The sequence below is a fragment of the Tasmannia lanceolata genome, unplaced genomic scaffold (assembly GCF_043159265.1).
Source record: "Tasmannia lanceolata isolate RefF3 unplaced genomic scaffold, GAP_Taslan_0.1 ptg000019l, whole genome shotgun sequence".
NCBI lineage: Eukaryota > Viridiplantae > Streptophyta > Magnoliopsida > Canellales > Winteraceae > Tasmannia > Tasmannia lanceolata.
The window spans coordinates 15834993-15862425 of record NW_027518696.1 but is presented as its reverse complement, the minus strand read 5'-3'; the positions used below and the strand labels follow the sequence as shown (position 1 = coordinate 15862425).

The window sequence follows — 27433 nt, the reverse complement described above, 5'->3', positions numbered from 1 at the left end:
AATTGCTTTGACCAAAAACACTTGATTTTGAAAAATCTTTAACAATCCCCCACCATTTTCAAAATCAAAAAAGATTTTCTCATCAGGCTTGGAATTTTTATGCATAAATAAAGGTATCTTTCGATTTGAACCTTTACTTAGTGAAAACACATCAAAGTTAACCAGAATTGCACAGTAGACATGTCTTTGAACTAGCGATTCTATTTGGTTAACCGGACACATCTCACACATAAGAATTTATCTCTTTAGGCAATTTCTAAAAAACCGACACATGAATTGGCCTTGTGTCTATATCTTGGTTTCATGAGTGCTCTAGAAACTAGCCAGGTCTCATAGGAAGCGGCATCACTCCCACACTCACATAGGTAGACTTATCAAGAGTGCCCCTGTAACTATAACACTCCAACACTTTGTTATAAGTCTATTAAGAGCTCAAATGCTCAGCCTTTCCCTTTTATACATTACAGGTACCAAGCACTTTACCTTGGGATGGAAATATAATATATATTATAGTGCTTGCAATCACTCCATATGATGTACTTTGACTCATTGAACTAAAGAGTTGATATTTATTCAAGTGTTGAGTCGAGGTTCCATCATTGGTGACTATTTGGTAATAGCTTTAACCCCATCCCTAATGATGTTTTACACACCATATCTCTCGCAAGAGCTTTAGTAAATGGATCAGCCAAATTTTGGCTTGATCTCACAAAATCAATAGTTACTACTCCATTAGTAAGTAACTCTCTCACAGTACTGTGTCTAAGTCCTATATGCCTGGACTTACCATTATAAACATGATTATATGCCCTTGAGAGTGTGGCCTGACGCCTCTTTACAACATGCTGTCAGAGCTATAAACTCTACTTCCATAGTGGATGTTGAAATGCATGTTTGTTTCCATAGTGCAAAGTGCGCCTAAAAAAGCGCCAATAAAGCGCCACTATGCACCCTATAGCCCATTGCCCACGCCGCGCGTGCGCGTGCGCGAACGGTGCGTTGCACCGTCCCGCGGGTCCAACCATGGGTTCAACCCAATGTGCAATCAAACAAGTAATAGAAAAGTGTAGTGCTTTATAAGCCCTTCTCTTTCTTTTCTCTCATCCGATTTGGGACTATCTTTTCAACTACATTACACTATTCTCTTTCTCTTGCAAAAAGCAACTATTTCCAAAGAAAAGTTTTTCTTTTTCCAAAACACTCTTAAAGAAAATATTTTCCAAAAATTGTTTTGACCAAAAACACTTGATTTTAAAAAATCTTTAACACATATTTAGGCCCCTCACAAAAACCGTCAACTTCTCCCGCTCGCACAGAGTGGGGTATAACAAATTCACACTCTCTCAATCTCTCAACTCCCAAACTCTTTGATACGGAGCGTGTGACCAACAAGAAAAACACCAAACACAACCACAACAAACCTCCATCATGCCAATTAAACTAGAACCTAGCAAATGAACGGTTCAGATCATTAAAAATTACATATCCACTGCCACACGCTTGTACAACTGAGCAGGCAACCTAGGTGTTGGAACTGCTTGCAGCGGGGCCCGCATATATGTGACCAACCCGGGATTTTCCGACATGTCGATCTCCTTGGGCCCAACCCCCTCTGGTGGAGCCCAACAGAACTGGTGCAAAAGATGTCCCAACATGGATTGGACCAAGTTGATAGCAAGCTGGGCCCCAGGGCACACTCGGCGCCCCGCACCGAATGGAAGTAGCCGGAAATCATGGCCCTTGATGTCCACATCCTCCTCGAGAAACCGTTCAGGCCGAAATTCCAATGGATCTTTCCAATGGGCCGGATCACGGGCAAGGGCCCAGACATTTACATGCACGTTAGTGCCTTTAGGAATGTCATAGCCGCCGATTTTAAGGTCAGCTGTGGCCTTGTGAGGGAGCATGAGGGGGGTAGGAGGGTGTAACCGCATGGCCTCTTTGGTGATGCAATTTAGGTAGGGGAGGCTTGGGAAGTCGGATTCGGACATGATCCGATTGGGCCCGATGACCTTGTCCAACTCCTCTTGGGCCTTCTGTTGGACCCTAGGGTTTCTTACTAGCTCGGCCATAGCCCATTCAACAGATATTGCAGTTGTGTCCATGCCTGCTGTGATCATATCCTGCATTTATTTGGCAATGTTAAATTGATAAGAAAATCACTCAAATCAAATATAGGGAATTTTCAAAGATTTATATTAAAATTTGGGAAGACCACTAGGAATTTGAACTTGTCACATACCAGGCTGGGTCCCACCTAGTCTCATACATAGGCAAGCACCCACTTAATTAGAACCTTAACAGTTTGGTAGTGCTGGTTGTTAGAAATTTGTGTTTACTAGTGATGTTTTTTTCTTATTTTTACAAGGGTTTGATAACTGTTTTTTAATCCCTTCCACAACCAGCAAAATGCATTGCCATTCTTGAATTCAGGTGAGTATGGTTTTATCTCTGTTAGCAAAGTCGAAGTGTGCAATTGAGGTGAGTATGGTTTTATCTCAAAATGCAAAGTCGAAGTGGGCAGACGGAAAATTAAGAAGCAACCAAGTAGTCTCAATGGATGTAGAATGGTGGTGGCCAGGGGAAATTGTTTAGGGTGAATGTATTTTCCAATCAAGTCAAGCTGGGGGTCTAAAATATTTGGGATTTTATAGCAACATTTTTTCCATGTTTGGCCACCATAAAAAAAAAATAATCCATGGGAAGGAGATGGAGGAGAGACTTGAGAGGTGGGAGTATGGAGAGGATGAAAAGACCCTAAGAACTAAGAAAATAAATAAATAATTTTAAATTGGTATTTTCTCTTCCCTAATTTTTAGGGATTTTTTAGGCTATCTCTACCCTATAGGGTGCATATGGATTGACTGGAATCAACATCCCATTCCAATTCTGCCTGCTTTTGGCGTTTAGTTTAAAAAATGAGCAGATCGAATAGGGGTGGGACTGACATCGGGCATATTTAAAGGGTCCCTTTCCAAGAGGATGGTATTATGATTCTATCAAGAATGATATGAAATTCTTATTTGAATTTTTTGAATTAATTTTTTTCTAGTTTTTTTCCATTCTGTTTCTATAAGAATCAGAATAATATGCCGATTCTGATTCCTGATTCCGGTAATCCAAACGCAGCCTATAGGGTAAGTTGACATAAGTGTCATGCCTACTTTTAAGAGTGTGTGTATATCAGATACTCCATTCAATTACGAAATAAATACAGAAACAAAAAGAGAAGGATTACGCACCCATAGAAGGCTGATAATAGTGTCTTCACTAAGATCATATTGGTCCTTTAGGGTGAGTAGCGCATCTACAAAGTGTTGCTTAGCGTTGCTCCTCTGGCGCGCAAGTGTGTGCTCGTCCATGATCGTCTTTGTGAGTCTATCCCTTCGAGCTCCATGCTTCGCAAAGGCCTCCTCTTCGAGTGGGAACATCCACCGGAGCCATGGGATGTGTTCGGCCATGGTTAGCGACGCACTGATCTTCACCCCATTGGCACCTATCGCTTTGAATTCCACCCCTTGCTCATCCAACACACCTTCCGAGTTCACAAAGCGCTTCCCGAATGCTAGCCTTGTTATGTTGTTGAATGCGACTCCTGCTATGTAGTTCTTGAGAACCATACTCTTCCCCAACTTGTCTGTCACATTGAAATGATGCGTGATGTATTTACAAGCTAAACGATAATTTAATGAAATAAAGTGGTCATTACCATACAGTTGGGGCTCTAATAATTAATGCTCCACAAATTTATAATCTCTTACATCATATTGCTCAGATTAGGAACCACCATTGTTAATCTCTTACATCGTACTGCTCAGATTAGGAACCACCATTGTTCCTCAGCTGATAATTTATGCTCTCTTATTTCTAGAACTTCATAAAAAATCCAATGATATAAGGTGCAAGAGAGTACCTTCTTAGGAAACGTTATTCAAAGTACGTATAGGTAGACATTAAAGCTGTTCAAAATACATATTATATGCAAGTACATACTTCATGTGGGTACATAGTGAACATTCTTTAGTCTGTTCAATGGAATCCGTTGTGTTGGTTCTAGCATCAATGGATTGGTGTGTCAGGGGTAGCGGAACCAATGGCAGATGTTAGTAGGGAGACTCCCACCTAGCAGTGATAATAGGAGGTCGCTGGGTTTTCTTCTTGGCAAACAAGTATAAAACTTAGTTCACCATAAACATGGGTAAGACAAGGACAGAGAGTAAGACAAAGGAAGTGATATATAGCTAAGGGATAAAGGGCAGTGTGATGGACAACACCCATCTGATAATTATTATTTTCTAATACATTATATAAATTGCTGGCTTGCGGCTAACTCCAATATTAATTATTAGAGCCCCAATTATGGTTTAAAAATTCGACTTGACTCGAAAGTTAGTCTATCTCAGTTAACATGATTGAGTCAGCACACTGACTCGATTAATTTAGAGTGAACAGGTCTAATAACATGCACATATTTGGAATATCTACAAAATATTTTTATAATAGTAAATGGTTTCTGAGCTCAAGCTCAGATAGAATTTCTGAGGTAGAGTTTTTAAATAGGGTGACTGCCTATGTTGTTTGGGTTGTGTTAGATATTGATTATATAGGACCTAACATAGATAGGGTGTACCTAAGAAACCATCTTCATATGATCATGGCAAGCATTGATTTGTGGAGGTTTAAAATGGACGTTTACAAAATGCTCCATTTTGTGCCTCTACAGATCGAACGGTTAGGAGGATCCTATGGAGATGGTTTCTTAGGGACAACCTATCTATGTCAGCTTCTATGGAATGAATGGCTTGGATGAGTTAAACAACATGGGAGATGCCCTATATAAAAACTCTACCTAGATAGAATTTCTGAATTTGAGCTCATATACCGTGCACCTTTTTTATAAAATAGAATATTAGAGGTCGAGTCGAATCAACTCGGCAGAGTTTCGGGATGACTCATCAAGTTTTGGCACTATGGTTCTCGACCAGAACCCTTGTTTTAATATTGTCTCTTTATTTATACTTCTCTTTATTGCTAGAGTTCTCATCTTGATCTAAATAGCCAATTATAGAAGTTTAAAAGAAAATGAGGAGCGTCGCTATAAAAAAAAAAGTCTTATTCATTTAATTCTTTATATTAATTATTGTTTTTAGGGATTTGCTAGTGACCATCGCAAAAGCCATTTTGTGGATGGGCTGTTGCATATGAGAGCAGCCACACAGGCTCACTTTTCAGCAGATTTTGTCTTCATTCATGACGTGGTGGCTGCTCTCTCATGCAACATCCCATTCACAAAGCCTTCTGCTAGCAAATCTTTTGTTTTTAACATCAACTTTGTTTTGGTACCCATTGGATCCACCTCATCAAGGTGCATTTATTGTTCCTTTACTTTTACTTTGTTCAATGCTATTACAGTATTACAAATACCCCTTGAAGACGTGGATCTGGGTTGTCCTTGTGGTTGATTTTTGCAAGGGAGTCCTTAAGTTTAGCATTCCCCTTGTAATAAATGTATTAATATTTTATATAAATACATTTATAATTTTTCTGTATTAACTATGGTTATATTACAGATAAATCACCAGTAAATAGCCAATAAATCAAGGGAAATGATATCAGCACAGTTAAACTTTGATAATTACACTAACCCGTCTTGTCTTTTATTATTTAAGGAGCTGTCAAACGTTATTACAGTTCCCAAAAAGATCTCACAAGCCAATTAATAAATAAAAAGATGAGCCAAGTTTGTGCAATTATTAAAATACGGTTGTGCTTATATCATTTCCCTAAATCAATCCAAGCTCCAAATTGACAAAACATGTTGCCGACAAATTCCTATAAAAACCTTTTTCGTGACTATGCTTTAGCGTGGGACTTGCACACATTGTCTTTGTAGCCCGATCAGTAACTTAACATGCCACCCAGCATGTAGTTGTTGGGAAAGTTGCCTTATTTCCCTACCATGTACGGTGGAGGAAAAATAGAAATAAAGATGCCTTTAGGGGCAAAAAGACACAGAATGTAACTTCTTTAGTGGGTTGCGGCAATAGTCTTGGAGTGGCAAGAGGTTGTTAGGGTGTGTACGGCTGCCCTAGGGGAGAGAAGAAAAAGAGAGAGAAAGGTTAGATGAGAGAGAGAGGGGGTTTCTTCTAGGGTATAATGCCTTTAGTCCAAGATGGGAAGTTTATGAAAGAGAGAGTATATATATATATATATATATATATATATATATATATATATATATATATATATATATATATCCACTTTTCTATGTTTTGTGAATGAGAAGAGGAAAAGGGAGACCCTCAGGCTTGAGCCGTCGGGTGGCCCGGTGGGCTAGTCCATACCACACACGCGCGCCGCCCAACCCGGAGTGGCCAGCCGCGCGCATGGGCCCAAGGCTTTTTATTTTTCTATTATTTATTTTTCTCTTTTTCTTTCAACGGGTCAAGAGTTTATTTATTTTGTTTTAACTCTTTTTACCGTTTGAGATTCCTTAATCATGGTTTAGTGACCGTTTGGGAAAAGTCTCTCACGCACTAAAAGAGTGCGATGTTTCACCCTAACGTGTCGATTACTTTTCTATAAAATCGGTTTTAGAGAAAACAGAAAGAAATCCTTTGACGGATTCTTCTTCTGCTCTCTTTCTTCTCTGGGTTTCTGATCTTTTTCCCCAAACCTTTCTGATCAAGGCTTTTGGCACATATAAGCGAGTTCTTAAGCATCCAGCCTGCGTGAGTGCACACCCCTGGAGCAAGAGTTGTTGTATCCTGGAGGCATACGCCGAGACACCCATCTGCACCATTGATTCGTCATAGTGGGGGGCGAGATTTGCCTTAAGGACAGCGAAAATCCTTCGTGCCTCAACTAGATAAGTGGTCTGACTATTTCTCTGTTTCATTACAATTGATTCTTGAAGAATAGTTACTGTTGATTTCTGTCTTCTCAAGTTAAGGGGTTAATTTGTTATAAGATATTCTCGAATCCTACATTACATATTTGCACATCATTTTTCTAACAATACTTTCGCAGTAGAAAAAAAACCACCTCACATGAATTAAAAGAATAAGACAAAATCTGCTAAAAAGTGAGTGCATGGTTGTTTTCTCCTGTAAAAGTAAGCCACGAAATGGCATTCTGCAAAATTGCTTAGTAAATCCATATGTGTGTGTGAAAAAGTGTTTTTGGTGGATCGATCATATAACTTATTTGGTCAATCGACCAGAAATAGAGTGGGGCCCTTGTTGTTTGGATGATCCAAACCATTCATTTGATGGTTTGGATCATAGTCGGGTGTGCCCAAAAAATTAGATCTATAGGATCGTCCTAACCCTTAGATTTATGGAGGTTTAAAATGCACATATTTGGGGAGGTTCAAACCCATCCATTTTAACCTCCACAAATCTAAGGGTTAGGATGATCCTATAAAGCCGATTTTTCGGGTACATACTATCTAATGTGAGGGCCCATCAAATGAATGGTTTAGATCACCGAAACAACTTGCGCCTCACTCTATTTTTGGTCAACGGACCAGATAACTTATCTAGTTGATCGACCGGAAACACTTTTCATATATTATAAGTTTATACACCAAATATACGTATGTATCAAGAAATACCTGGATTGGTACAATCCTTAAAGATGGATTCAACCATGGAAGTTACTTCATCTTCTCTGATGGGCCTTAGAGCTTCGAGTCTCTTAGGAGTGAAGAGCTCTAAGGTGCACATTTTCCTAACTTTTACGTAGTGAGACCCATAGTCGGCCCATATAAGGTCCTTCCCATCTTTACTGAATTTCGCAGTTGCTCGATTTCTCGGTCTATCAGCTAGCTGTTGGTCTTTCTCCTTGAGCACTGCCTTTGCCAACTCTGAGCTCGACACAATTACGTTTAGGGTTGAACCGAACCATACCGACATGATCGGCCCATAAATAAGCGACCATTCGTAGAAGCATCGGAACCTCACCGGCTTTATGTCGTAGAGGTTTCCGATGACTGGCCATGCCCATGGGCCGGGGGGCAGCCTTAATCTTAACCGTTGATAGAGCTTGAAAGCAAGGAAGAGGAAGATGATGGGTGCAAGGATGAGAAAAAGAGCCATGGATAGAGATAGATAGAGAGAGAGAGAGAGAGAGATAGAGAGAGAGTGATGGATGTTATATGGCTGAGAGTAGATGGATGATATATATGGCTGAGAGCAGATGATGTATACGAGTAGGGGATGGAATGTTATATGGCTGGGACTAGTAGGTGATGGATGCGAGTAGGTCATGGAATGTTATATGGCTGGGACGAGTAGGTGATGGATGGGAGTAGGTGAAAAAAGGAAAAAAAACGTGTTGGTGCTGGAAGGTGAAATGGTTATATCGCTTATTCAACAGTTTGTTTGCAAGGGGAATAGTCGATTGTACGGATCCGGAAAGTGTCGGGCGGGGGGGTGAGGGTCATCATTTCTTGCTAAGATTTTTGGGGTTCTTTTTGGGTAATGATAAATTCGCACCTCTTGTTGGATAATTTACTCCCCTTGAACATGAATTGATGTTAAAAAGTGTTCATACACTCATCGTAAATGGGGAGTGAATTTATCATTGCTCCTGTTTTTTCTTGCTTCCATTTTATTAATATATTTACCGTTAATCAATAATTAGGGAGAATTTATATGTTGGACGGTAGTGAATGAACATGAAGCCAAATAAAACAGTGGGACCCACATTGTTTGGGTTATCCAAACCATTCATTTGTTGGGCCCTAATGTAGATAGGGTGTGCCCAAAAAAATATATTCCCTAGGATGATACTAACCCTCAGATCCGTGGAGATTTTTTCTGTGCCGTCCATTTTAAACCTCCACAAATGGAAGGGTTAGGATCATCCTATGGTGAAGATTTTCTGAGCATACTCTATCGACAACAGGGCCCAAAAAAGGAATGGTTTAGATCACCCAAAAAATGTGGCCCCACTATTTTTTTGGCTGCACGTTCATGCACGGCCACCTACCATATAATTTCCTATGGAGAAGATATTTTGAGCATACCCTATCTACAACAGGGCTCAACAAAGGAATGGTTTAGATTTATTGATTTTTTTTGGGTCCACGTGCATGCATACCCACCATATAATTTCTCATATATTAAGATGGGCCTCTCTCTAAAGAGGAACACCGCCATAAATTCAATTCGAGGGATGCTAGAATGAAGGGAGCCCTTTCAAAAATGAGATGAAAAGGCTCTCCCATTGGCTGCACATCATCAAAGTGCATTTAACTCTTGTTGACTTCTACATTTAGAGTGACGTGCAGCCAATGAGGAAGCCCTTTCATCTCATTTTTGCAAGGGCTCCCTTCATTCTAGCATTCCTCAATTATGTAACATGTAAACCAACACCGGTGCCATGCCCAATTTTGCATAGTCTCCTTTGAAATCTCTCCGACAAATTTTCCGGTTAGATTCCGGCAAACTTCGGCAAGGTCTTCTTAGAAAGAATTTGGAAGGAAAAACCTCCAAAACTTAACTAAATTTAGAAGAAAAGGTTCCAAGGGTTGATGAACCGAACCCCTAAACAAATGGAACTAGGGCCTATTTATAGGCACAATTGAGAGCAAAAATTTCCGCAGAATTTTTAAAAAGTGGTTACAGATTTATTTTTTGTACGATTGGGATTTCGTACATCAATTTCGTACACTTTGAGAGCATACGATTGGAATTTTACACATATGCAAGCTCAGGGCTACATTTGCAAACTGATTTTGGGTCAAACTTTGTGCTGAGTTCAGATAATATTTGGGATCTACCAAAGGTTTTGAGCTGGTAATTCTTCCACTCTTTGTGCCTATAATAGACCATAATTCTATCATTCAGGGAATGCCAAAGCTCCCCGGTTCTCATGCTGGAGATACTATACCACAAGGATACGCATCAATTCCCCCCAAGCATGGATTCATCATTGGAATCATCATCACACCAAACTATCATTAGTCCGATCTTTAAAATTTTGGGTGTCTACACTACTAAAGGAAGAAATACATTAATAGGTGGACTATACCTAAGGATGAGGGTAGGTGATGTAGTGGCAGAGTGGAAGATGTAACATATACACGTTGGATGCAATGAAAGAGATAGACGATGGTAACATGCATACAATATCAGCAGTGATAAATATTGCGTATGGGTTATTGATGATGCCCAAAATCCGGCTGCTAATACTAGCTTGGTAGAACTTGTGATCCTGCGCTCACAAACAAAGTGTGAGTGGGCCGGAGTTGTGGCTCTGGCCGGCCACTTCGACACTCAAGTCAGAGATGGGAAACACAGACAAAAAAGACGAAGGGAAAGAGTGTGAACCAGAATAAATTACCAGCATGATGGGGAGAATGAACTTGATGACATGTTTGAGTGTGTGGATGCCCTTTTATAGGAGAGGAGACCCATGATGCCCACGACGCCAATCATGCCCTTAGTAGAATGGGTGGCGGTTACAATCGTGGGAGCATGATCCAAGGAATATCCGGGCGGAGTTGGTGGGATGATGGTCTTGGCGGGAACCTTTGATTCCTCCCTCTGACGTGGAAGGCGGTTTCTTGTAACGGTCAACCGGATTCCCCTTTCGCTTGTTGGATTTCCGTGGTTGTGTCTTATTTTCTTTGAGAGTCGGTACCGATGATTCTGGATGTGTTCGTTGCATGTGTGGCGCGGATTCGGGGTGAGAGTTAGGTTGGCTCTAATGGTTCCCTTGTGCAGGCTTATGTTAAATGTGTTTTGCATTTGGAGGTGGTCTTTGGGTAGGTATCGAATATACCGTCATTACCCCTAACATACTGCCCCCACTTCTTTGAGCTGTTTTCACAGGTCAAGGAAATAGTATTGTATTTTCGAGGTCATTCGGTACCGATCCATTTGATGGAATTGTTCTGTCGGAGGGGTGATGAGACGTTTTGGCGGGAAGTTGGAGATTTGAATGAGAAGTTTGAACTTGGGGATCCGAAGATATCACATAATTTTTTAAAAATGTCATAGTTGTTGATTTTAAAGCTAGGGTGGTGGGAAAATGGGCCACGTTCAAGTCGTTAATTCCATAAGCATTGTTTAATCCCAGTATACGCAAAAATGTGGCGCTGAAGGTGAGCTCTAATTTTTTGAGCTACCTCTTACTATGTGGACCCACACATATTTTCATTCTCTTTGATTAATCATTTGCATGCTTTTATTTGCAGTATTCTCAATTAATTCTGTTTTTTGGCACATTTTGGAAACTATTATTGCCAGAAGAAGACAGATCTTATGCTTTACATGCCAAACAGTTTATGCGTCTCACGGTTGTTATTAATTTTAAGGCTACTATGGTGAGGAAATGGGTCATATTCAAATAATTAAATCCGTAAGCATTGTTTAATCACACTATATTAGGGCCAGTAAAATGTGTGTCTAAAGATGGTGAGCTCCAATTTCTTGAACTTCCTCTTACTTTTATCTCCTTTTTAATATCATTTCCCTAATATATATCATTTCCCTAAGGCTCTATTCACTTCTTTTCCCTGGTGCTGTTTTCCCTGGAAAACGGCCTTTTTTTTCCCTGACAAGACCTTGACAAGACAGAATTTTTGTGTTCACTTCTTTTCCAGGGAAAAATATTATCAGATGTGGAATTTCTTATTTAAAAGCTGAAAATGACGTGGAAATTGACTTTCTCCCTGTTACTCGAGATTTGATTTCCGATTAAATATATCGGAAAGAGGCTTTCCAAGGAAAACGAAGCCTTTTCCTTGACAGTTTCCCTGGATTCCTTTTCCTTCTGCCATGTCACCTAGAAAGGAAAGGAAAACAAAATCCTTTCCTTTCCTTTCCGGGGAAAAGAAGTGAACAGAGCCTAAAGGGGGGATTTTATCCGTTTAAGGGGGGGGACTATCATTTCCCTAAATATATCACACAATTCTATATTATACACATGCGTGGTTTATTATCCAAAGTTGTTGTTTCAAAATATTAGTTCATCAAATACTTTTTAAACTCAATATTTACACTAACCTGTTTGGATTGCAAGAAATTTTGGGAAAAGTTTGGAAAGGAAAATTATTTCTAATATTTCTTACCTTTACACAGAAAAAAGATAACTTGAACCAAACCGATTCAAAGTGTGGAGGAAAATGATACGGAGACCTAGAGTAGGACCTAAAACGAGACCTGCAATGAGAATATGCCATGTGTTAAAGAAAAATTTATTTTTTGATGATCTCCCTAAACTTAAGGAACTGCTCACGTCACTGGTGATGTTGTGGCGTGAAACAATTTGTTCGGTCCCCTTTCAGGTCCTACTCTCGGTTTCCCTAGCATTACTCATTGTAATAGTTTTTGACAGCTAATTTAAAAATAAAAGACAAGGTGAGATCGTGCCATTATCAAAACACGGCGGTGCCAATATCAGCATCCTATTCTAGAGAGGATTTTCAGTTGTATTGATATAAAGAAGAGTTAGCCCAGGACCTGCCTTGAGGCAATAGCTCTGATACCATGTGAAAACAACTAATTACTCAGCTTAAGCTTTTGGAGTAATTGGTTGTCTCATAGGGCGATACCAGTAAGAGTTCAGTGTGGAAATATCAGCCTCCTAAAAAAGTAATTTATAACAACATTACCTTTCAAACCCGGTTGAACAAGAGTCAGGACCGGTTTGGGTTGAACCAGGACATTATCCGGTTCAATCTCTAGTTGACCTTAGCATGATCCAATCTAAATCTGGACAGAATTATAACCCTTTAAATTAAAGTTAAGTTAATAACAAAACTGCACCTTATTTGTTCTGAGATCGTTCTTTAATTAGCCTTACATAAGGAAATGCTTAATTAAAAAAATTGCTACTGCTTATTTACCATAAAATAGTGGTACTTTGACTATTTTTCATAAGATATGGGCATTGTTTACATTTGCAATGAAATAGGAGTATTTTCATCAATTTCTATGATATAGGATTACTCACGTCATTTATCAAGAGATAGGGGTATTTTATGAGGGTGTACTTTGGTTATGTTCACTATTTTGAGGCTGAGGCTTTGTTTCTTTCGACGTAAAAAATAGGAATAAAACAAATTTAAAGGTCATTTTTTCACTTAAAAATAGGTGTAAAATTTGTTTTACGCCCATCTTACGTCAAAAGAAACAGAGCCTGAGAGTAAACAAATGTTTTATCCCCTATTTACCACAACGGAATGAACCCTCAAAAGAATATAAGAAATCACAATTGAAAAGAAAAAAATCTTACACAATAATCAGCACCCAAAGCCCTTTGCCCCTGAGAAAATTAAACAGGTCATGTGAATGGAAAGCAAAATTCAATAGAGTTCATCAAAATCTGTCAGAAGTTATTGCCTGCACCAAAGGTTGTTCTAAGTCTACAAAAGAAATCTTTCCTATAAAAGATGTCAATGAAAATATCCAAGAACTTGACCACCCACGTTTTGTCGGATTGCTTCCTCATGATCCAAAACACCATTGGGTGTCGTAATCACAACATATCCCCACTGCAAAAGGTAAAGATTAGAAAATAACTGATCAATAAAGAGTTGAGAATCAATTTCCTACTTGGAATAAAAAGGTAAAAACAGGCAGATATAGTTCATAGAAAATTCCAGTTTTTTTCACACTAGAAAAGAAAATTTCCTATTTGCAATAAAGAGGTGAAGACTTGCATATGTAGTTCATAGGTAATCTCAAGTTTTTTTTTTTCACACCCACTAGAAAAGAAAATTTTCTACGTGCAATAAAAAGGTGAAGACTTGCATATATAGTTCATAGGAAATCTCAAGTTTTTTTCACAACCACTAGAAAGGAAATTCAGCTCTTACGGCAGTACTTTAGTAGAGGAACATCCTCTATATGGTGTACACATTGGTTATATGGTGTGTGAACAATAACCATCTGCTCGGAGGGTGAATGGTGCTTGAGAGAATTTAAGAGGACATGTGCTCTCATACAACTCATAAGCTTCTAGCCCTTAGAAAGGAATGTTTCAGAAGGCATATAACATTATCAATTTATAAGCAGCTACTAATGCAGAAATTGTGAGTCCAGACGCTCGTATGAACCCTTTTTCTTAATGGGTCTCGTATGAACCCTTAGGAAGATTTAAAGTGGGGATGGGGGATGGAGGATGGGGGTAAGGTTTTGGGTAGATCTGTGGTCAGAAGAGTCCCAGTTATGCCATGCATTTCCGAGCCAATACATATTAGCGACAAATAGGGAGGCAGCAGTGAGTGAATACAAGGAGAGGTGAGGATGGGAGAATTGTACGGTCCCTTAGACTTAGGTGTAACCTTAAAGAAACTAAAATAGAAAGCATGTGTGTCCTTTTGTGTCTGTACTCACCTTACTGCTCTTCTTATTTGTCGGATCCGAGGGTGTGGACGTTGAGCTCTTCCGGCATTTTCACCGTCCGATCTTTCTTTTATGGGATGGCCTACATGAACAGGGAAGAAGATCAATGTACAAGAGTGTGGAAATCGAGAGCTCCTCCCCTTGTAGTAGCCTTCTCTTGGACGGTGGAAAAAAATGAATTAATACTTGCGACTGCCTAAAGAGAAGGAAGATCCAGATAGCAAATGGTATTTTCTACAAGCAAATTGAAGAATCCTTTGAGCATTTATTGGTATACTGTCCTTTCGCATACCACGCATGGATGGCCCTCATTGAAGCTATTGGACTGTCATGGTTACAACAAAGATCCAAAAAGAACGTCATCTTGGAGTAGAGCGTGGGTCCATTTGGAATGATGGGCCAGGATATGTTGTGGTTGTTCCCATTTGCCATCATATGACACTTTTGGAAAGAAAGGAACTATATTCGAGGATAAAAATTGCAGCTGAGGCAAGATTGTTTAGACATAAAGGACGACCTTATCTGTTGGAGGAGTGGCAAAGCTGCGTCGCCTTATAGTGCTAGGGAATTACTACAAATTGGAAAGTGGTATAGTATTGGAAAAAAAAGGGGAAAAAAAAAAGTGACGCCGAAGTGGGTTCCACCGCCTCGTGGATGGACTAAATTGAACTTTGACGGAAGTGCAAAAGGAAACCCGGGAAGAACGAGCATTAGAGGACTCTTTCATGAAGTGCATCCAGCCTAAGTTCCAGGATCAGTTGGAGTTTGTTACTCTAATGAGGCAGAGGCAAGAGCGTTAATATGGGGCTTGAGATGGTACACAGATCATGGGTCGGGACATTTGATCATCGAAGGGGAGTAGTCAAATGTTATAGCTTGTGTGACAGATAAGGCAATCGGTCCATGACAAATAGCTAACATCATTGATGAAATAAGGGATATCATGAAGTGCATCCAGCCTAAGTTCCAACATATACGATGTTAGCCGCGGATAAATTAGCCAAAGATGAAGGGTAAAATTTTATGGAACATGTCCTTCCTAGCTACTTTATGTGTCATGTGGAAGGAAAGAAATGTTAAGAGTATAAGCGGAGATCCAAAAGTTCCGCATTTTTGTTTGTTAAGGTGATTGCCCTTACAATCTTGGGTAAAATCCATTCCCGCTTTTAGTGGAGCGAGGTTTGTAATAGTGTGGAAACAAAACAAAAGGTGGTACAAGAATGGATTCCCCCGGCGCAAGGTCTTCTAAAACTCAATTTTGATGGGTCAAGCTTGGGGAATCCGGGGCTAGCCGGAATTGGGGGCGTACTTTGAAACAAGCAAGGGGAGGTAATATGGGCTTTTGCGGGGCCCCTTGGGGTGGTGGATTCATCGGAAGCTGAGGTGCTAGCAGTGCACCAAGGATTGAAGTTGATAGCGAGATAATCTGAGAAATGTGGTGGTGGAAGGGTTTTCTTCGAACGTCATTCGGTGGCTAGATAGGATGCAAAAGCCGCCTTGGAGATTTGATAGATTTTTTGATGAAATTTTCGACTGGCCGTCTTTGTTTTCCCCATCTTTTCGGCATGTCTGGGGTGGAGGTGCAAGCAGAGATACGACCTGAGGCCCTTGGGGAGAGATAACTGGTTGAAAGCAACTATATCTACGCTGTATCCCTTCAAGAATGGGGCTCTGTTTGATCAAAATCACTGCCTGTAATGAGTGATTTGGGACCGATTTCAAGATTTTTAGAGGGGGGCACTATGGGGGTCTGAGTTATAAATTCTGTTTCGTTCGCCGTTTCGTTTTGGCTACCGGAAAGGAACGTTTCGGTGTTTCGTCCATTTCGTTCTGCGTTTCATTCGAAACTTTTTGTTCTGCTATGAGGGAATTTTTTTTTAATAGTTAAAAATATGGAAAAAAATCCAAAAAAATCATAGTGTGAGAAAAATAAAAGAACAATTAATTGAACAAAATATGTAGAAGATCCAACATTTACTTAAAGGAAAATCACTATCAGCTGAAATGCTTGTGTTGACCAGCATGTTGACCAGTGTGTTGACCAGTGCGTTGACCAGTGCCGGACAAGATGAAAATTTTTAAGAGACCAAATGATGAGACTTTTTTTACCAGACTTTTGGGATTTAATAATGTTTGGACATGATAGATTTTATGAATTTTTAAAATTAGAAAAATACCCCATCGTTTGAAAGTTAGGATTTTGACCCGACCCATTTTTTTGCATTTTGTACTAGAACTGGAAAGTTAACTTTTTATCCTTTTAGATTTGGGTCTCGAAACTATTTTTAGTAGATCCAAATGGGGGGTATTTCCCTTATTTTTAATAGTCATTTACTTAAATGGCTTTACATGTAAATAGAACCAGGAAGCAGAAACGCAGAAACAGGGAGAGGCAAAAACAGGAAGAGATGAACCACAAAACAGGATTTGGGGAATTCCGGACGAAACAGCACATTCCGCCTGTTTCGTCCAGAATTCCGGCCGGAACGGTATATATGGCGGTTCTGTTCCAGATTTCAGCCCGGAACCGGAATTCCGGTCCATTCCGTGGGTTGATTTAAAGGGCCTCACTATGTAATATTTGGGTTGCAGGCGCCACACACACACAGATGCGGAATTTGAACTTTGAAGCTTACAGATAACCGAGCAGGAAAAAATAACAAAAGGTATGGCTTAGATCCTGATACACAACAGAAAGGTGGATGGTATTGGAACCCATAACTTTAGGCATTTCGAACAATGTCAGTTTGGCATATTTCAGAGGCTGGATGGTGTTGTAATCCTCTAGCAGAAACCCTTTAATTGGGCCATTAATATCAGTTTGTTCCTGTATGTAGTATTTCCTTTACATATAGGAAAAACTGATACGGATGGCATGCCTAATTTTGAGGGTGGGAATACCAGCACACAACATAAGTTGAGGCTGATAACAATATCTTTTTTTATCTCTTTAAAACTAGGCTAATAACAATACTAGAGTACAAGAAAATACCACAAGCAATCACATGTGCATCCACAAAAATACACACACCTGGTGAGTTGGAAGTGTGCGTAATCTGTACTGTTCAATATCCTTAGCCTTGATGTCCTCCCTATACATAATAGCCCGACAATCATTTATCCTGCCTTGCAGTTCTACAGTGATTTTTCCCACTCTATGAGGATCAAATACTTGAAAATCTATGATATATCCTGAAAATAATAATTAGTTTGTCAACTTAAAATTTACGAACCGCACTGGGCAAGTGAAAAATCAGTTAAATTAACAGGCACAATGGAAAAACGAACACAAATGCATGACGATTCAAGGCAATTGAAAGGGGGAACTAGTTCTTAAAATTATAGTACGGGAATGCTATCTGCTTTTGTATAAGTGGTCTTGCACTCGGATTCACATTTGAATGTCCAGCACATTACCAGAAAAAATAAGCCACCTTTTAAGCACCCTACTACAGGATGGTTTCCACATGTGAAGCCAGGCAGTAAACATGGTTGTATGGAAGTGCCCAGTATTTTTTTTATGGCAGAAGTGCCTAGGATTTATAACAACAAAATGCTGCCATAAATCAAGAAAAGCAGAGCTTCTTTTGCAATGCAAGAAGATTTTTCATGGCTTGGATTCCCTCTTAAACCTTATTATGACGATCATACAGATGGATTAAAATGAGATGATACATATTGCAGTCATATCTACAAAGGTCTACCCTCCCAGTAACAAGAGATTCCGACTAAAGAATTGGCAAGACTGTAAGGCTACAAAAAAGTAAAGCAAGCAGAGGCGATGATATACGAAATCTAAACAACTGATTCTCATGGAACATAGCAGTGAATATGCACCAATATTACAATTATACTTCACATAGGTGTATAGCATTTCCGTACTTTTGAACCAAATAGTAAGAAATTGTTATTGCCACCTTCTCAACAGAAAATGCAAAGCTCATAACCCAAATCTTTCTCATCTTGGATAAAGTAAAATGATAGAACACTATAAAAAATTTCACCAATCTGACCTGGGAAGAACAGAATTTAGTGGTTTTCTTGATTGAATTATGTGTTTTAAATTGCTTCATGCATGGTTCAGATAATTAGAGAAGCACAATTCAAACAACTAAATGCATACAGATAACAAGTAATTACCTCTTTGTAACACAAGATAACAATGCACATTAATCCGGCTACAGGAATCAAAGCATCTGATACTGAAAAACCAGAAACAAAATCCACAATACCTCGAAAGATGAGGATTTCTGTAGGAATACGACATGGTTTTAGCAAGAAAATATGATTTTATTTAATGCACGTTGATTCTGTGATAAAAATATTTATGGCAAATGCTTATAGCACAATAATTATGCTTAGACATTTCCATTTCTCCATTTTAATTATGTCTGCAAATTCTTCTAGAATGTCTCTGACCAACAATAGGCCATCTTAAGGTGACAATGCCTTCTTTAGAAGGAAAGTATAAAAGTTTATCCAAGCATGAAGCAGAATCATAATGGATGATCATCACCAAGTGAAGGTGATATAATTCATTTCCTTTTCTTTTTTTTGAATGATAATTCATTTTCGGTTAATGCGAAGGTATTACCCTACCTTAACTACCACGAGAGGAATAATCGCCAAGTGGTGACAAAATATTCTCCTAATGCTTCACATCATCCTAGTGGTTACAAGAAAAGTTCATTCTTAAGGAAATGATGAAATTCGGCATACTCCTATAAGGTGAAGATCCATTAGGGTTAATGAAATTGCATTTACATTGTAGAACAGTCCCCCCACGGTTATCAAATCCATAAATAATTACTGATTGGAGATGAATTCCTTCCAATAAAGGGAGGAAGCACACAGTTGCTATAGTGGGAAGCGGGTGTGCGAAGCGATGAGGAAAGCTAGCGATGCGGAAAGCGAAAGCTGAAGCAAGGGATTTAGAAGAGAGAAATGCGGGAAGAGAAAATCTCTAAAGAAAGTAAAGAGAAAATGTGTAGAAAATGCCATTGAAAGTAAACATTAAGCATGTAATAAGCCTCATTGTAAGCTAACAAGAAGTACATAGAAAAAGTAGGATTGTAGTGGGTTAGGGAGGAAGGGTTAATATATTGGTAAGGATCACAAGTAGAAAAGAAAGCTTCATGGCTATTTGACTTGTAAATTTTAGGAATTTATAGTTTCAAATGTTTTATTCATATGTATTTAATGTCAAGTTTTGAAAAAAAAATCTACATAATTTTCATTCGAAACTTAAGATAAGTTCTAAATTTTTAAATGCACTCTTTCTTTTTTTAAATACACTCCTTCAACATCATCAAAAGGAGAAAATATCCTTTTAGGAAGAAATAATCACCCAAATAAGAAGCTTATTCTTAATTAAGAGGAAAAGTGCAGGAAGCTTTCCCCTAAATTAGGGAAGTGAGAAGAAATTAGCTTCCGAAGCATGTTTCCGGGGAAGCGAGCTTCCCATCAAACTAAGAAGTTTTGGGTAACTATTCGCCAATATTTTGGGTATGAAACTTTGGGGATAGAACTTAGCAGGATAGTGAAGATCATCATGTGAGGTATGGTGATGGGTCAGTCTGGCCTAGTGATTCCTTTGATGTTAGGTTCTTCTGTTCTATTAGGAGGCTAAGCAAATATTTTGATCCAAGAAACAACACAGTATGTAGTAGATACTACGCAGTATAAAGTAACTAGATTGTGTCTCTGAGTGAATGCAAACTTTATTCTATAAAAAGGAGTTGATACCTGCACTCCCTTGTTAATAGTGACATTCCTCTCGTATTTTACACTTCTCTAATTGGCTGGTTCCAACAAGCTATTAGTTGCCAATCAGATAGCTTAAATTTAAGAGAGGAGTGCCAATATAAAGGGAGTGAAGAGGTCTCCATAGGTGTGTAATAAATGGAATAATGCCAGCATTTAGTGGGATATATGGAGTGGATCCTTTCCTTGTTAGATTGGTAATTCCCATTTAGAAATTTTGCAGACGCCAATATTTCCCAAAGATCAGGATCAGTCACTAAGTAAATAAGAAAACATCCAGAGAATGCAATAGGAAACATAAGCTCTAAAGTTGAATTACTTATTTTAAAAGGGAAAACAAAAACAAAAAACAGGCATCCCGAATCAACACCCACTAATATACAGATTATCTCAAACAAATGACAACCAAAAATGTTAATCATAAAGTTTGAACTACCCCATTCAGGAAATGCTAGCCATATTCCAAAGGAAAGAAAGATGCAAAAGAACCACAACTGAAAAGAACAAGAGCAAAACTGAATACCAAAAACAAATGAAAGAAATAGTATCGACGGAAATGATGTTTTGTCCCTTTACCTCGGCTTTTCATGATCTTGAGAAAGGAAGTCATGACGGTTGAGATAGGTTGCAAGTTGGCGGTAGCTTTTCCCCTCCTCTCTGCATTTACAATTGTCCTCAATGCATCGTTCAATATCCTCCTGCCCATATGTTCCTCTCTTTACAAGCTCAAAACCCACTACACCTGGGTCGAAAACATAACAATTAACACAAGGGGCAGGGCTGTTATTGGTTATTCTAGATAAGAAGATTGGAACTTTGGTCGTTTGCTTGCAAAGTACAGTTTTTTAGTCTTCACCTTCCAGGATCCATAGGGTGTATCATCCACCTTAAAACATACGACACAAGTACTGTGTCCGCTCACATGCACCTAAGAGATACAGCGATACTTGAGTAATGTGTCCTTGTTCGAAATTGTTGAATAACGTGTATTTAGAGTAGTTTAGTCATTACTTGTAGATTAAGAGTATTGTAGTCATTGTACATTGGATGCCCTATTTGGGGCCTATATATACATCATTTACATAAGGAGCTCTCTAGTGGAGACTCTCCATCATCTCTACTCTTCTTCTTCTCTTCTAACCCTAGCTCATTTCTAAAATGGTATCAGAGCTTTAGGTCTAGGGAAAAAAAAGAAAAAGAAGAGTCACTCTCACCGCCGTATCCCATCTCTCTCTTTCTCGCACTTTATTTCTCTCCAGCGTGCAGCGCGCAAGTGTTGTATCCTTTCGTGCTTCTTTTTTTCAAAAATTTCTCCTCTCTCTCTCTCTCTCTCTCTCTCTCTCTCTCTCTCTCTCTCTCTCTCTCTCTCTCTCTCTCTCTCTCTCAGCGCATCCAAAAATCTCTCTTGGAATCTCTCCCAAATCTCTTTCTCACTCTGTCCAGCGTGCGATTAATCGCACTGCATTTTCCTCGTAATCGTATCATGCGATTAATATAGTTGTCATCTCCGTATTAATCACACCCTGTCCCCAAAACCTCTCCATATTAATCGCATGATGCAATTAACTCTATCCGTTAATCACATCATGCGATTATCCAACCTTTGTGATTACATTTCCTGTCATTCCTGAGTTTTCAACTACATCTTGCGATTAACACTTTGTATGTCTCCTCCAGCTTGAAACACTATGGGACCGTTACGATACGCGGATTTTAGAATCCGGTTTGAGTTTGAAAACAGTGTAAAAGAGGGTTCATGATCAAGCTGGTGTATCCTGTCCTCAGACTCCTGACAGCGTTTCTTGGATTTTAAGAAATCCAGGTTTTAGAAATCTCTCCCTCCATCCTGAGATTTCTAAAACCTGGAAACATGGGAGAATCTCTTGCTCTCTTGCTATCGGAAAGAAGGGCGAGAAATTAGTAAACAACGGCTGGTCTCTTTCTTCTCTCGTCTCCCATCTACGATTTTGAGGAAATCAAAGATTCTAAAATCCGCGTATCCAAACGGCCCCTATAATTTCATTCAGGATATGGAGCTGATTGACTTGTTCAAGGCTCGAAGGGATATGTTTTGTGCAAAAAATTGAAGGAAGTGAAATTGAAAATAAAAGATGGCAAAAAAATGGCAGATGAGGGTGTAATAAATGTAGCAATGAGGAAATTTCTACAGCTCTGGAATTCTTGGAAGGTAAAGAAATCGATGGCCCCCTTTTGGATGTCCAAAGAATTGAAAGATTGAAGCTTCTGGAGGCGTATGAGGAAATTCTAAGAAAAGAAGAAATTAGGTGGAGACAAAAATCAAGAGTCAATTGGCTCAAAGAAGGCGATCTAAATTCAAAATTCTTTCATCGGGTGGCAAATGCGAGACGACGAACTAATACAATTACTTGCCTGAAGGAGGGGGATTCGTTGATAGAAGATATTGACTTAATCAAGAAAAGAATCGTTGATTTCTACTCAGCGCTTTACACAAAATTAGTTGAATGGCGTTCGAAATTAGGGGGTCTACAATTCAAATCAACCAGTCTTGGTCAGCAAATTTCACTAGATCGAGATTTCACTGAGGAAGAGGTTGAACATGCCATTTTCTCCATGAAAAAAAAAAGACAATGCTCCGAGACCGAATGGGTTCCCTATGGCATTTTTCCAAAGATACTGGGGTATCATGAAGCAAGATATCATGGCTTTTATCTATGAATTTCAGGAGAAAGGAGTTATAAGCGAAGCAACAAAAGCTACATTTATTGCGCTAATTCCAAAAAAGGAGGGGGTGATTGGGATTAAGGATTTCGGACCGATCAATTTAATTCACAACGTTTCAAAGATTGTATCCAAATTGCTTTCTCGAAGAGTGAAAAGTTGTATGGGGGGCATCATCTCCCATTTTCAGGGTGCATTTGTCGACTCAAGGCAGATTCTGGACGGGGTCCTAATACTAATGAGATTATTGACTCTATCAAAAGGGGATAGATACCCAGCTTGGTCTTTAAGATTGACATTGAAAAAGCTTATGACCATATAGATTGGGAGGTTGTTGATTTCATACAAGAACGTATGGGTTTTGGCACGAGGTGGAGAACATGGACGAAGTCAGTAATATCCTATAATAGCTTCTCAATCATTATTAATGGCTCCATGGAAGGAGACTTTAAGAGTTCAAGGGGTCTTCGGCAGGGTGACCCATTAGCTTCATATCTTTTCATCTTGGTGGTGGAAGCACTTAGCCTAATGTTGATAAAGGCTAGTAATTCAAGGCTGATCCAGGGATTGCAAGGGGGACCTAAAGGTGCGAAAATTACACACTTTCAATTTGCTGATGATACGCTTGTCTTTTTGGAAAGCAATGCCCAGGCTATTCCTAATGTCATAAGAATATTCATGTGGTTTGAGGCCACCTCGGGTCTTAAGATCAATTTCAGCAAAAGCACTCTCTTGGGCATTAATATGGATCAGCAGGTGGTTCAGAATTTGGCCGGATCTATTGGTTGCATTGCTAGGGTTTTTCCGGTTTCTTATCTGGGGCTGCCATTGGGGTTCGGTGTCCCATTAGCATCGCAATGGGATCCAGTGGTAGAACGGGTGTTAGCTACCTGGAAGAAAAAATACATTTCTTTTGGGGGAAGAATCACTCTGATAAAAACAGCACTTGCAAACATGCAGGTCTACTTCATGTCGCTTTTAAGAATCCCAGTTAAGGTAGCTTTGAGAATTGAAAAGTTACAGAGGGATTTCTTGTGGGATGGTAACGGGCAATCTAGAAAATTAAGACATTTGATGAATTGGGAGAGAGTAACAAAGTCAAAGAAGGATGGAGGGCTGGGAATTGGGAAGCTAAGGATGGATGATAAGTCTTTACTAGGAAAATGGCTATGGCGGTATGGGAATGAAAAGTTGGCTCTATGGCACCATGTGGTTGGATCCGAATATGGGTCGGAATGGGGGGACTGGAGCATTAAGAAACCAGTAAACGGAAAGGGTTCAGGTTCTTGGAAATCCATTTGCTCGGTTAAGGAAGACTTTGAACAAAAAACACGCTATAAGGTGGGGAAAGGCATGAAGTTGAGATTTTGGGTGGACCTCTGGTGTGGCAAAACATACTTTGCATGGAATACCCGAGGTTATTCCGAGTTGCAGTGCGACCTGAGGCAACGGTGGCGGATAATCTAGTACAAGAGGAACATATGGGAAGAGGATTCTGGGACATTCGATTACAAAGGGATCTTAAAGAGATGGAAATACAAGACCTCCAAAGACTTCTTACACAACTAAATTCGGTATATTGTTCTAAGTTCAAGGATGACGAGACGATATGGTCACCAGAACCAAATGGTGAATTCACGGCCAGGTCTTTCTTTGCGATATTAAATCCAGGTCAGAAAACAAATAGGAGGTGCATTTGGAAATCTCTTGCACCTTCAAGAGTGGTAGCTTTTGGATGGATGTTGGTACACAGAAAAATCAATACTTTCGATCGACTAAAAAGGAGACATTTCAACCTAGCAAGCATGTGCGTCCTTTATCAACAGGATGAAGAAACATTGGACCATCTGATGCTGCACTGTCCATTCTCATATCACTTATGGTCGAGGGCAATTGGAGCTTTTGGAATGAACTGGGTTTGCCCGAGTTCAATTAATTCACTCTTGATTAACTGGCAAAATGGGCCTTTTGGAGAGACTGGTAAGCTACTATGGTCCACTTTCCCTTATGCCATTGTCTGGAATATATGGAAGGAATGGAACAAACGTATTTTTGAAGATCGGAGCAGGACACCTGGATGGTTGGTGTCAGATATTAAGGTAGAACTCATCTCATGGGCCAAGATTAAGAAGAAAATCCCCTACGGGGTGGAGGATTTGATAAGAAATTGGTGGTCAATTATCTAGGATAGAACAATCCGAACCAAGCCTAAACCGAAATGGAAGGCCCCACCATGTAGGTGGCTGAAGCTCAATTTCGATGGAAGCTCTATTGGTAACCCAGGGAAGGCGGGAATTATGGGTCTGATTAGAAATGATAAAGAAACTACTATTATGACATTCACAGGCCCAGTAGGGATATTTGATGCAAATGAGGTAGAAATTAGGGCTCTTCTCTTAAGCTTGCGATGGGCATATGAAAACTGTTAAAGTATAAAAGATAAACAACGCCTTTTCTCCAACAGCATATGCTTTTGGGGAAGGTGGTAAGTTAACATGGTATCAGAGCCAAAGGTCTCGAGTTCAAACCTCCTGGATAGCAAAAATCCACATGCGATGGTCGGCCCAAAGTGGGATCACATGTGCCACGTGTTTGCCAAGTGGGCCACACGTGTGGGGGAGTGTTAAAGTATAAAAGATAAATAACGCCTTTCTCCAACAGCTTAAGCTTTTGGAGAAGTTGGTAGTTAACAAAAACAATCAACGACCATTAATAGTTGAGGGAGACTCGACAAATGTGGTTGCTTGGGCATCAAGTACCTAAAAGGGACCTTGGCGATTACAAGATCTAATAGCGGAAGTACTTGCTTTAATTAGGTCGTTGAGTCCTAGGATCGAGTATCGAAGGAGATCGGCAAATGAGGAGGTGGATAGACTAGCAAAAGCAGGAGTTCTAAAGGAGGAAATGTTGGTTGTCAGTTCCTTGTAAAGTTGTAAGCCCCTTGAGGGGGAGGACAACTTGTCCCAACCGAGATTCAATAAATTGTCAATTTTCAAAAAAAAAATGTGTGAAGCTTACGAAAATCATTAAAAAAATCACACTAAAAAAATTGCGTAATAGATATTAAAAAGGAAAACAACAGTTTATAACGTAATAAAAAAATTAAAAGTAAGAAATATCCAAATAGAAATTTGAACTTAACATAAATTTAAATCTATAAAACCATATATTTCATGTTTTTCTCTATGTTGTAAAATCTGTTTCGTTCGTCGTTTCGTTTTGGCGACCGGAACGGAATGCTTCGGTGTTTTGGCCATTTCGCTCCGCGTTTCGGTCGAAACTTTTCGTTCTGCTTTCCGGAGGGAATATTTTTTAAAATAATTAAAAATATGCAAAAAAATGCAATAAAAAAAAAGAAATTGTTAGAAAATTAGAGAAGCTTGAAGAGCTTAAAAGAAGATTAGAGTTCAATAGATCTTAGTTGGTGGGAAAGTGTGTAAATGAAGTTTGTAAGAGAAGAGAAGAGAAGAGTGTGGAAAAACAATGGTTAATGGGGTATATATAGTGGTGTGAATGCTTGTGGATGAGAAAAGACGAAAAATACCCTTCCAACGGCTATAATGGCATTCCCAAATTTTATTTTATTTTTACTGCATTTTCAGACAATTTTGGCCAAAATGGACCAAAACGACCGAAACGAATTCCTACCGGATTTCATTCCGCTTTCCGGTACAAAACCGAAATTTTGGCCCGTTTTGGCCGAAACGAAACGAAATATACAACTTAGGTTTCACATGCATTTTCATTAGCGTTTCTCTATCGTTTCTCAAACATTTCTAACGTGTTTCCTAAGACGTTTCTCTCTCGTACAATTTTTATTATTATTTCTTGTTTCCCCTCTTGTTTTTTTTTCCTTACACTCCCGTTTCCGTTTCCCCTTTCGCTTCCCGAATCCGTTTCCACCCTGGCAACTATGTTCTAGATTATGGACAAGATGGTTACTTACACCCAACAGCTTGATGGTTGTGAGAAAACTGATTATTGGACTCACAATCGGTTCTCAAAATCCAAGACTGAAATTTGTGAGATCTACTCAAACATTCTACACAAGTTCAAAATTAGATTTGAGCAATACTTCATTCAATTGAAAAACAGAGGCTCTTTTACCTCAAAAGAAGATTAAAAAACACATACAAATCAAAGATCAAGAAAAAAGGGGCGTGGGGGTTAATATGACATACCTAGGTCAAAATGAAGGGCTGGATTTCGTTGGTCGGAATCTCAGATCAATGGCTTAATAGCTGAGAAAGGGATAATAGATTTAGGGTTTTTGAGAAGAGGAAGAAGACAAGGAAGTGAGCTCGAATCTGCACGAAATGCAAAAATCACGCTCGTCTTTATTTTCCAAACGAAGTCCCGTTTTGGAAATGTTTTACAATTTAAAAAAGGACGATATAAATTCCCACCCCCTGTAGGATAATTCACACCACTGTAAAGGAGCTTATGTTGCAGACTTTAACGCTTTATACCGTTAGGGTGCGAATTTATCATTGCCCTAAAAAAAGCTCTTAATTAATTAAAAGGGCTCTGCTTAGGGGTGGCAACGGTTCGGTTTCGGTTCGGTTTGATCCCAAACCGAACCAAACCGAAATTTGAATCGCGGTTCTACC

General features: G+C 39.3%; 2 protein-coding genes across 4 annotated transcripts; both read right to left on the bottom strand.

The window, feature by feature from the left end:
- Positions 1 to 1407: 1407 nt before the first annotated feature.
- On the bottom strand, positions 1408 to 8200 carry LOC143852519 (cytochrome P450 98A2-like). The gene is made up of 3 exons (XM_077361921.1): positions 7616 to 8200; positions 3243 to 3637; positions 1408 to 2123 (listed from the first exon to the last, which is right to left on the bottom strand). Exons 1-3 carry the CDS (start codon positions 8097 to 8099, stop codon positions 1479 to 1481), a joined length of 1524 nt encoding a protein of 507 aa, XP_077218036.1. The 5' UTR covers positions 8100 to 8200; the 3' UTR covers positions 1408 to 1478.
- A 5014-nt stretch (positions 8201 to 13214) lies between these two features.
- On the bottom strand, positions 13215 to 27182 carry LOC143853498 (small ribosomal subunit protein uS8my-like). 3 transcript variants are annotated; one of them, XM_077363286.1, is made up of 5 exons: positions 27005 to 27182; positions 20980 to 21051; positions 20700 to 20865; positions 17392 to 17552; positions 13215 to 13507 (listed from the first exon to the last, which is right to left on the bottom strand). In XM_077363286.1, the coding sequence occupies exons 3-5, from the start codon at positions 20827 to 20829 to the stop codon at positions 13409 to 13411; spliced, it is 390 nt and encodes a 129-aa protein (XP_077219401.1). In that variant the 5' UTR covers positions 20830 to 20865; positions 20980 to 21051; positions 27005 to 27182; the 3' UTR covers positions 13215 to 13408. The 3 variants fall into 3 exon arrangements, with proteins under 3 accessions (XP_077219401.1, XP_077219402.1, XP_077219400.1); XM_077363287.1 differs by lacking the exon at positions 20980 to 21051 and having other exon boundaries at positions 20700 to 20859; XM_077363285.1 differs by lacking the exon at positions 20980 to 21051 and having other exon boundaries at positions 27005 to 27177.
- Between the last annotated feature and the right edge of the window lie 251 nt (positions 27183 to 27433).

Bases quoted from the DNA above. Each gene is read 5' to 3' on its own strand.
- LOC143852519 (XM_077361921.1), bottom strand. From the start codon at position 8,099: ATGGCTCTTTTTCTCATCCTTGCACCCATCATCTTCCTCTTCCTTGCT. The intron at 3,638-7,615 runs GTATTTCTTGAT...TCAATGTGACAG, and splicing joins TAAGGATTGTACCAATCCAG to ACAAGTTGGGGAAGAGTATG. The intron at 2,124-3,242 runs GTGCGTAATCCT...AAATAAATGCAG, and splicing joins CTATTATCAGCCTTCTATGG to GATATGATCACAGCAGGCAT.
- LOC143853498 (XM_077363286.1), bottom strand. From the start codon at position 20,829: ATGGGCAGGAGGATATTGAACGATGCATTGAGGACAATTGTAAATGCA. The intron at 17,553-20,699 runs GTAAAGGGACAA...TATTATTTTCAG, and splicing joins CAAGATCATGAAAAGCCGAG to GATATATCATAGATTTTCAA. The intron at 13,508-17,391 runs GTGTGTGTATTT...TACCTTTTGCAG, and splicing joins GCACACTTCCAACTCACCAG to TGGGGATATGTTGTGATTAC.